General features: G+C 62.5%; 1 protein-coding gene across 1 annotated transcript; it reads right to left on the bottom strand.

The window, feature by feature from the left end:
- Window positions 1–23: 23 nt before the first annotated feature.
- FLII (FLII actin remodeling protein) lies at window positions 24–9,963 on the bottom strand. Its single transcript, XM_058035302.1, has 30 exons — window positions 9,848–9,963; window positions 8,592–8,702; window positions 7,504–7,575; window positions 7,316–7,396; window positions 6,915–7,000; window positions 6,604–6,765; window positions 6,406–6,509; window positions 6,140–6,315; window positions 5,903–6,060; window positions 5,728–5,812; window positions 5,298–5,445; window positions 5,049–5,182; window positions 4,725–4,937; window positions 4,465–4,644; window positions 4,309–4,391; window positions 4,155–4,229; window positions 3,854–3,937; window positions 3,617–3,788; window positions 3,430–3,534; window positions 3,034–3,225; window positions 2,642–2,830; window positions 2,412–2,551; window positions 2,072–2,297; window positions 1,732–1,886; window positions 1,564–1,624; window positions 1,362–1,490; window positions 1,176–1,282; window positions 933–1,038; window positions 783–848; window positions 24–624 (listed from the first exon to the last, which is right to left on the bottom strand). The coding sequence occupies exons 1-30, from the start codon at window positions 9,908–9,910 to the stop codon at window positions 490–492; spliced, it is 3,798 nt and encodes a 1,265-aa protein (XP_057891285.1). The 5' UTR covers window positions 9,911–9,963; the 3' UTR covers window positions 24–489.
- Between the last annotated feature and the right edge of the window lie 80 nt (window positions 9,964–10,043).

The raw sequence follows: 10,043 nt of genomic DNA, 5'->3' as shown, positions 1-10,043 counted from the left end.
GTGAGTCAGAGCCTGGGACAGGGTCGAGGTGAGAAGTACAGCCTTTATTGATATGATCCAGATGGGCTGATCCCTGCTGGGGGTCCATCCCCCAGGACAGCAGGGACCAGCTGTAAGGCCCAGGGCTCAGAGCCCCTCACTCCCCCCTGTTCTCCTTAGCAAAGCATCCTCCCACCCAAACTGGGAGTCACTCCTGTCCCCCAGCCACGGGGGGAGCTCGGCACTGGTTTGGGGCAGCAGCATCCCCAAGCAGGGTGTGACAGGAGCCCGCAGCACCCCGTATGCCCCCCAGGAAGGGCAGGGGCTGAGCTGGGCCCTGCGCTGGGAGAGGGGGGGACAGAGGGACAGCCCCAGTGATCCCCCTGGCCCCGGCTCGGGGGAGGCAGCTCCAGGCTGAGCCTGGCGGTGGCGGCAGTGCGGGTGCCGGGCTGGCTGTGCCAGGGGGGCCGTGCCAGGGGGGCCATGCCCAGGCACCAGGTGCCCCCCACCTTAGGTGGGTGGCTTGCGGAACACGCTCCAGGCGTGGAAGCAGCGGGTGAAGGGCCAGGGCTCGTTGCCTTTCCGCACCAGCCGGAGCTTGCGGGGATGGGTGGGGTCCTTGGAGCGCATGTGCTGGATGTAGACCTGGGGCAGAGCATTGCCGTGGGGTCCTGGCCTTCACCCACCTCTGGGGTTGGTATTCCCCAGCCCAGAGCTCTGCAGCTCCCAGGTCAGGGCCCGAGGGGAGATGGAAGTGCCCAAATCCTCCCCCACACAGTCCCAGGATGGAGGGAGGGTCTTACCTGGCACGCCTTGAGGCTCAGCTTGATCTCCACCTGGCTGGTCTGGGTGCCCACCCACATGTAGACCTGCAGAAAGGATCAGCAGCTGGGCTCAGCCCACAGAGCCCCTGGAATTTCTGGGCCCAGGAGAGCCTCATGCCCCCAGCTCACCTCCCGCCCATTGTCCAGCAGCATGATATCATCATCAGCCAGGTCATCCTGGCAGAAATCTGAGCACTTTTCTGACACGGAGAAATAACCTTTCTCATTGGAGCACCTGCAGGGAGATGGACGGGGACAGCATCAGGCATGAGTTTGTTAGGTCTCAGCTCATGCAGAGGGCAGGGATGTGATGGAGCAGCTGTTCTGGCTGGTTGGTTCCCAAAGGGGATGGGCTGTGAGGCCAGTGCCCACCTGAAGAGCCGTGAGTGCTTCATGTAGTCAGCATCTTCATCGTAGGGCTTCTGGCCCCCAATGCCCACCCAGAAGAAGTTCTCAGGTTCTTCTCCCTCGTTGATGACCTGAAAAGGCAGGAACAGGGCTGAGTGTGGCCTGGGTGGTCACTGTCACCCAGGTAAGGTGGCACTGAGCCCTGCTCACCTGTTTGCTGTAGGAGTCATCAAACATGTGGTTCATGATGTCCTCAGCCAGCTTGGCCTCGTCGGGGTCAGCTGCCCGGCCCACCCAGGTGTAGACAATGCCCTGGTTGTCCGTGCTCTCAAAAGGCACCTGGGGGACAGTGGGGTCAGGGCTGTCCAGAGGGGCAGGAGGGCCCCCAGGCAGCCCTGAGGGTGCTCAGTACCTTGAGGATGAAGCAGAACTCGGAGTTGAGCAGAGCAGCGTCCGTGTTGATCTGGATGCACCTGGAGATTGGAGCCCCCAAGGCACAAATCAGGGAGAGCTGGCAGCTGTGCCCACCAGCAGGTATCCCAGGTGGATGTGGCACCCCTGGGGGCTGCCTGGCACTGACCTGGTGCAGAGGGCCCCGCCGTTGGTGCGGATGTGGTACAGGCTGGGCTGGGGGGTGCTGACCCTGTCCTTCCTCTTGCCCCGGTGGATCACAAACCTCCTCTTGAAGTGTGAGAGGAACTTGGGGTTCTCCTGCTGCTGGGTCATGCGCACCACCTGCACAGGGGTGGGGGTCAGAAGGGGCATTGGGACTTCCCTAACAGCTCCAAGCCCCAGCTGCATCCCCCTGCCAGCTCTCATCTCTGCTGCTGTCCCCTGCCTCAGCCTGAGGGGCAGAGAGGGGATGGAGAAGAAGAGAGGCAAAGCTGGGGCACCCCTGTGTCACCCCCAAACTGTGTCACCTCCAGCTTGCCACGGAAGTGACTCTCAAACTTCTTCTGGAGGCTGAAGGTGAAGGTGAGCCAGCCCATGTTGGAGGCCTCCCGGCCCTGCCAGAAGTAGACGATGCACTGGGAGTCTTCCTCAGGCTGCTTCTCCTCCTCTTCTTCCTCACCCTCCTCTTCCCCTTTGCCTTCACCCTTCTTCTTTTTCTCCTCATCCTCCTCGTACTCCACTGGCACCCAGTACCTGAGGGTGGGAACAGGGAGTGATGTGAGGGATGGGACAGTCAGGAGGACTGGGCAGGGACGTTGGGGACAAGGTGGTCCAGCAGCCCCTGAGAGGGGACAAACCAGCTGTCACCTGCACAGGAAGACGTAGCAGTCATGGGTGTGGAAGTGGCCAAACTCCTCCTCGGGCAGGCGAGTGAATTTCTTGCCCTCCAGCACGAAGCCCTCCATGCCATCCAGATCCTCGTTCCACTCCTCCATCAGCTGCTCTGCCTGCGGCCCCACGAGCTGCGTCAGCCCCCAGCCCCTCCATCATCACCCAGCCCCACACCATGGGGGATGCATGGGGGTGCCCAGCCCTACCTCGCTGAGGGGCATGGGGGGCTGGCGGGGGAGGAAGAGCGCGGTGAGGTCGGCCTTCATCTGGTCCTTCTTCTCGGCGTCCTTGCGCACCTTGCCGGCCAGGCCCCCGTCCTGCAGCACGGTCTCGGCGTTCCGGGTGTAATCCACGCGCAGCACGTCATCCCAGTTCTTGAACTTGGACTTGAACACCTGCAGCACACAATCACTAAGGCTGGGAAAGACCTCCAAGATCATCGAGTCCAACCTGTGACCCATCCCCACCTCATCAACCAGGCAGAGAACTGGGTGCCACATCCAGTCGCTCAAGGTGTAAATTGGGGAGCACGTAACAGACCCTCGGCCTCAGCCCCCTCCCAGGCACCCAGCACCCATCTGAGGGGTCCGTGCCCCACCTGGCACTCGGTGCCCTCCAGGTTCCTGGTGACCATGGCGTGCTTGGGCCGGTGCAGCATGGTGCACAGCTCCTGGCTCAGCTTCAGCGCCGCCGCCCGCACCAGCCGCGAGGATTTCCTCCCGATCCAGATGAAGACGTCGGACCAGCAGTCCAGGATGTACACACTCTTGGTGTCCAGCAGGCTCTGCAGCTGAGGGCACCGCAGGGGACAGGGGTCAGGCACCTGCAGGCTTTCCCAGCTGGAAATCACCCTGCCTGCTCCCAGCAGAGCAGAGCATCCCCCAGCCAGGCGCTGCTGGCTGAACCTCCCTCTCCCAGGGCACGGCTGGAGGCACAAGGGGCATGGAACCAGTCCCACTGGTCAGACTGGGAGAACCTCCCCGCCCCATCCTACCAGACGCATCTCTGGCATCAGATCAGCCTTCAGCCTCTTCTTGTGCTCCACAGAGAGCTTGTAGTTGATCTGGGGAAGCTCCAGGTAGCCCAGACCGAGGCCAACCTTCAGAGAGGATGGGGACAGAGGTAAGGAAGGGCTGCAGGACCTCAGCAGGGCTGGTGGCCCTATGGATGCAGCTCCCCACCTTGTACAGCTTGGGCTTGTGGGGCTGGAAGTCATCAGGGACACAGGGCCGGATCTCCTCGGGCTGTCCCCCCAGCACCTCCCAGAATTCGGGGGTCTCCTGGCCCTGGGTGAGCAGTGTGATCTCGGCCTTGCCCTTCCGCTCGTTCTTGTTGATCTTCTCAGCGAAGAGCCTGCAGTGGGAGCAGGTGAGATGGCAGCTGGGCTCCCCACACCCCAGCATCCCCACCAGCCCTACCTGGCCTTGGTGGTGCTGCTCAGTGTGGCCTGGCTGCCACGCCACACCAGGAGGTCGAGGCCGTGGTCCAGGAGGAAAACAAACCTGGTGGAGAGAGGTGAGAGGAGTCAGGAGAGAATGGGGTGTGCTGAGCATCCTCCCCATCCTGGGGGTCCCCTGCAGGGCACCAAGGAGGGTTGGAACCCATATTTTTGTAGAAAGGTGCTGGCATAGCTCATTTGCACCACAGAACTGCAGCTATAATGTCTCAGGTGGATCCTGCTAAACGTCCTAAAGGTCCCTCTGTCCCCTGGCCACTCACCGGGGGTCCAGCGATGTCCCTTTCAGTGCCACTGGCTCCAGCTTGACATTCTTCTTCCCATAGACACGGTAGAGCCTGGGGAAGGGACAGCCATGGTGGGACATGGGGCACTGCCTGCCCCACACATCCCCCCAGCCCCTGTCCCCAGCTGTACCTGGTGACATACTGCGTGTCCTCAACGGTGAAGAAACCGCTGGCCGTGCCACCCTCGATGTAGGAGATGTCATTGTCAAAGACCTGGGGGCAGGGAAGGGGTGAGGGTGGGACAGGAGGGGTTGGGGGCTACAGGGGAGCTGGGGGTTGGGCTCACCTGAAGGAACTCCTCACTCTCATCCCCCATCTCCTCCCGGATGCTGCGGCACTCAGCCCCCAGGTAGTTGCGGAGGTTGACGGCGTGGATGGCTGAACAGGCCTTCTTGTCCAGTGTGGCCTCCTGCCCGATCCAGTAGTAGATCTCCCAGTTCAGGGACCCATTCTCATCCAGGAAGGTCTGGGAAGGACAGGGTGTGAGATGGGATGGCTGCAGCTACAGGCAAGGGATACAGGAGACCCTTGGTCCTGCCTGGGTACCTTGAGCACGATGTAGCAGTCGGCTTCGTAGAACTTGCCGTGGAAAGCCTCGTCCACCAGCGTGGGCACAAAGTTCTCAATCTGCCAGACACAGAGGCCAGGCAGCTGCCCCACATCCTCACTGAAGAACTCTGAGTAATCCAGCTGGGGCTTCTCCAGGCCCTGGTCCCAGCGCCGCGTCTTCAGGTCTGGCGCCTTCGCCTCCCCACTCTCCTGTGGGACAGGAACGGGTCAAATTAGAGACAACCAGAACCCTGCTGGCACCCAAGGTAGGCCAGCGACATTGTGATGCTCTCAGGTCCCCTCTCCCACCCCAGACCCTACCTCTATCTTCTTATTCTTCTCCTGGGCCACATCCGACATCCCCTTCAGCACCTGCTTGGCCTGGTCATCCTGAGCAGAGTCCTTGCGCCGCCGCAGCCGCATCTTGCGGGCCAGCGGGTCCTTGGTGCTGCTCCCTGGGGACACAGGGACAGGGTGAGAGGGGCCCCCTGTGGAGCAGGGCTGGCTGCCCAGTCTCTGCCAGGGCCGTGCCCAGGCAGGGGCTGCGTGCCCCCCTCCCTGCAGGTGTACCCGCAGCAGCAGCAGCGACGGTGGCGGGGGAGGCGCCGGCCAGGCGGAGCTGGTTCTGCAGGGAGAAGTCGATGTTGTACCACTCGGAGGAGCGATCCGCCGGCTTCGGGGGCATCACCAGGCTGGGGTTCTCTCGCACGTCCAGGATCTGCAGGGAGGGCACAGAGACCTCGGTCAAGTACCTGCTCACAGGGACATTGGAGTGTGGCATGAGTTGGAGATCTCCGGAGCACTCCAGGCTTCGGTGAGATGAGGGGATGTGGGGGAGCTCCACGGCCTGCCTGGGCTGAACCATGGGGCAGATTGCAGGAACTGGCCCTGAGCTCCCCTGCCCTCACCTCATCCAGCCCACCCTACAGCCCTGGGGTCCCAGGGGGGTGCTGGGGCTGTGGTGGAGCCAGCCCAAGGCAGAAAGGTTCTGGGTGCTCACCTCCAAATCCGTCAGGAAGTGGATGGCCTCTGGCAGGGTCACCAGGCGGTTCTTGTTCAGCACCAACTTCCTCAGCTTGGAGCACCTGTGGGACAGTGATGATGGTGACCTGTGACCACACAACCTCTGTGGTCCCCTCCTGGGGACACAGCAGACCCAGCTGTGTGTTCCTTACCTGCACAGGCTCTCAGGGATGAGCTCCAGGTTGTTGTTGGCTGCCATGAACTCTTCAAGGTTGGTGAGCTTGCCAATGCCCGAGGGGATCCCATCAAAGTCCAGCTTGTTGGAGTTCAGGTACATCTTCTTCAGCTTGGTCAGCTTACAGATGGCCGACTGGGGAAGGGGGAGATGGTGGCGTGAGGGAGAACCATGGAACCACGAGCAAGGGTGGCACTCAAGGGCAGGGACGTACAGGTAAGGAGGTGAGCTGGTTGCGGGACAGGTTGAGGGTCTCCAGCTGGGTCCACTGGTCGATGCAGAGGGACAGCTCTGTGATCTGGTTGCTGCTGAGGTTGAGGCGCCGCAGGCTGCCCAGGGTGTAGAGACACTCGGGGACACGGCTGAGGTCATTGCAGGACAGGTCCACATCTGGGGAAAGAAAGGGGGTGACACCACCAGCCAGACCAACACTGGGGCTGGGAGAGCCCCTGGAGGGCTCTGTGGGTGCCCCAGCCCTACCTGCCAGGTTCACCAGGGCCTCCAGGCTGGTGGGCAGGTTGCTCTGCGTGCGCTGGGTGTTGCGCAGGTGCAGGGTCTGCAGGGCTGTCATGGCTGGGAGCTGCCTGAGGAGCAGGGAGAGCCAGAGGGCACAGAGAGAGTCAGGATGTGCCAGGAGCCTCAGTGCCAGCCCTGGCAGCCTGGGGAGCGGGGCTGTACCGGAGCTGGGCGTGCAGCAGGGGGTTGTTGTTGAGGATGAGGGTCTGCAGGTGCACTAGGCGCCTCATCTGCGGTGGGAGACTCTCCAGCTTGTTGTCACTCAGGTCCAGGTACAGCAGGTCCGTCAGGTTGATGAAGAGCTGGTTGGGGATGGTGTCGATGCTGCAGGGATATGGGGAAATTCAGGAGGGCCTAGGACCAGCACACCAGCCCTGAGTCTCCCTCCTGCAGAGAGCAGGACCCAGAGCAAAGTGACCAATGGAGGTGGCCACGGCCAGGAAGGGGAGGTGGTCACTCTAGCCTGGACTCACCTGTTGTGGCCAAGGTTAAGGACCAGCATGTTCTTGGCATTCTCCAGCTCCCTGGGACACTCTGTGAGCTGGTTGTAGCTCAGGTCCTGGGAAAATGGGAGCACAAAGCCACTGTCACCCCCAGCCACCACCACCACCCAAAGCTCAGGACTGGGGGGCATCTCCAGGGGCACAGCAGCAGCTGGACCAGCACACAGGGAACCCAGGGAGCCCATCCATGGCATCAGCCTTTAAAGGAGGCATTGCCACAGGGTCACCCTGCTGACAGCCAGCTGCCCTGGAGCTCAGCCATGGGCTTGGGACTGGTGCTCACAAGGAGCACAAGGGGCCACCAAGGTGCAGGAATGGGACCCAGGAGTCTGAGCTGGCTCCTGCACCAGCTGAGGAGACTGTGCACCCACCAGCACTGAGAGGTCATCCAGCTGGAAGATGTCATCAGGGACTCCTGAGTTCTTCAGGCTGTTTGCACGAGCCACAATTGCCTGCAAAGGGGAGAGGGGCAGGAATGCAGCTGCCTGCTGAGCCCTCAGGGTGCCCAGGTGTGATCTTTGTGTGCCTGGGGACCCCTGAGGAAGGGGGGGACACTCACCCGGAGGCAGGGCAGGCCGGAGAGCTCCCCATGGAGTGTGGTGAGGCTGTTGTGGCTCACAGAGAGGTGTTCCTGCAGGGAAGGCCCAGACAAGCCCCAGTGAGCAGAGAGAGGAGCTGGGGCTGTGCAGGGCAAGGGTTGAGGCCCTAGATTGATGGGGAGGCTCTTCCATCCCAGGAGAGCTGGGGACTTGTGAAGCCCTGTCACACACAGGGCTGCTGGCACACTCCCAGTCCCAAACTGGTTGGTGGCCCAGCGTGCCTGTGCTGCCTCCACATCCCGCAGCCCTGCTGTGGGGCTTGGGGTGCTCTGGGATGCCCAGAGCTGGCCCCCACAGTCCCTGTGCACACAGATCCCAGTCCCTGGAAGTGCCTCTCACTGGGAGCAGGCAGCCGTGGGCACTGCTGGGGTGGGAGGAATTTCCCTGGGGAAATGTTTTGCTCTGAGCATCACAGCCCGGCTGTTGCCTGCTCAGGAACACAAGGCACTGGCAGGCCGTGGGTGGGATGCCAGGATTTCAGTCTTGCTGTGGCCCCCGAGCGCCTGGCAGGGCTGGCAGGGCTGGCACTGAGGGATTCCCTGCACCTGGCACAGGGATGGGGACTCCTGGCAGCGTTCAAAGCCCTGAGTTTGTGTGGAACTGACAGGAGGAGGTCCCTGATGTGCCGTGGACACCACCAAAGCCAAGCTGAGCCACAACTCCACCAAGGGCCTGGTTGAACCACCCAAAAACCAAAGCCAGCTCCTGCTTTTTATACACTTTAGCAAAGGAGAAGGAAAAAAAGCCCCAAAAGCCTTGATTGTCCCCATTGTAACCATCACCCTTCCCTTCTGCTACAGGGTAGAGGATCTAAGCATGCTTTTTAATCTGGTTTTCTAGGAAAACGAGGTGAAACTGAGTCCAAGGCCACGCCAACCCCACTCCTGACAGCTCCTGCATCCCATTTCAACCACACACTCAGTAGCTCAGTGCTATTATTAGACATGAGCATCTGCTGCTGAGCCACGAGGCTGGCAGGGATCCTGTGGGATCCTACAGCCCCAGCAGGACAGGGGAGCCCCGTTCCAGCCCAAACCACGGGGCTCACCAGCTTCTGGAGGGCAGCGAGCTCCTCGGGCAGGTAGCAGAGCCCCGTGCGGTTCAGCTTCAGCCAGCGCAGGCTCGTCATGGCCTTCACGTGCTCCGGGAAGTACCCGCCCTGCAGGGAGAGGAGGAGGAGGGTGAGGAACTGTCCCTCGGGATGAGGACCTGGGGACCTCAGTCTGACTGAGGCTCTCTGGTCATGGGAGGTTTGGGATTGAGCAGTGCTATGGGACTGGGAAGTGGGGGGTTGTGATGACCCAGTCATGAGGGATGGGGAGATGTGGGGATCGGGATCAAGCTGTCCTATGAAACTGGGAATTAGAGGGCTGGGATCACCCAGTCCTAGGGGATTGGGAGCTGGCAGATGGGAATTGATCATTCCAAGGGGATTGGGAGCTGGGGGTCATGGAGATCCAGTCCTATGGGATTGGGAGCTGGGATTGCCCAGTCCTATGGGATCGCCCAGTCCTATGGGACTGGGAGCTGGAATCACCCAGTTCTATGGGAATGGGAGCTAGGACTGCCGAGTCCTATGGGATCGGGAGCCAGGATCACCCAGTCCTAGGGGAATCGGAGCTGGCAGATGGGAATCAATCATTCCTAGGGGATTGGGAGCTGGGGGCTATGGAGACCCAGTCCTATGGGAAGGGGAACTGGGATCGCCCAGTCCTATGGGATCGGGAGCTGAGATCGCCCAGTCCTGTGGGATCGGGAGCCGGGATCGCCCAGTCCTGTGGGATCGGGAGCCGGGATCGCCCAGTCCTGTGGGATCGGGAGCTGGGATCGCCCAGTCCTGTGGGATCGGGAGCTGGGATCGCCCAGTCCTGTGGGATCGCCCAGTCCTGTGGGATCGGGAGCCGGGATCGCCCAGTCCTGTGGGATCGCCCAGTCCTGTGGGATCGGGAGCCGGGATCGCCCAGTCCTGTGGGATCGGGAGCCGGGATCGCCCAGTCCTGTGGGATCGCCCAGTCTGTGGGATCGCCCAGTCCTATGGGATCGGGAGCTGGAGGCTCGGCGATCACCGGTCTCTCCGGGACCCCGTGGACTGGGGGCCGGGTTGCTCAACCACAGCGGCTTGATAGGGGTCAGGGATCCCCCGACCTGGGTCGGGACTGGGACTGCCCCGGGTCACCCACCCCGGGCGGGGCCGGGCCCGGGATTCCCCCGCCCTGGGGGCCGAGCCAGGCCTGACAGCCCCGCGGGGCGCGGTCCCGCCGGGGCGCTGTGTGCCGGGCGTGCCCCGCTCCCTCTCCCCCGCACCTTGAAGTCGTTGCCGCTGAGATCGACGCCGCGAACGAAGGGCAGGACGCCGGTGGCCGCCATGGCGGAAGGGCGGAGGGGGGACCCTGAGGCGGCGCCGCGCCCGGTCAGGCCCCGCCCATGTCAGGCCCCGCCCCCTGCCCCGCCCCGGCCGTGACGCACGCGGGAAATGGGCGGGGCCGGGCGCTACTTCCGC

The sequence above is a fragment of the Melospiza georgiana genome, chromosome 16 (assembly GCF_028018845.1).
Source record: "Melospiza georgiana isolate bMelGeo1 chromosome 16, bMelGeo1.pri, whole genome shotgun sequence".
NCBI classification, from domain to species: Eukaryota; Metazoa; Chordata; class Aves; order Passeriformes; family Passerellidae; genus Melospiza; species Melospiza georgiana.
Note: the sequence above shows the minus strand (reverse complement) of the source record. Positions and strands in the feature narration are given on the sequence as shown.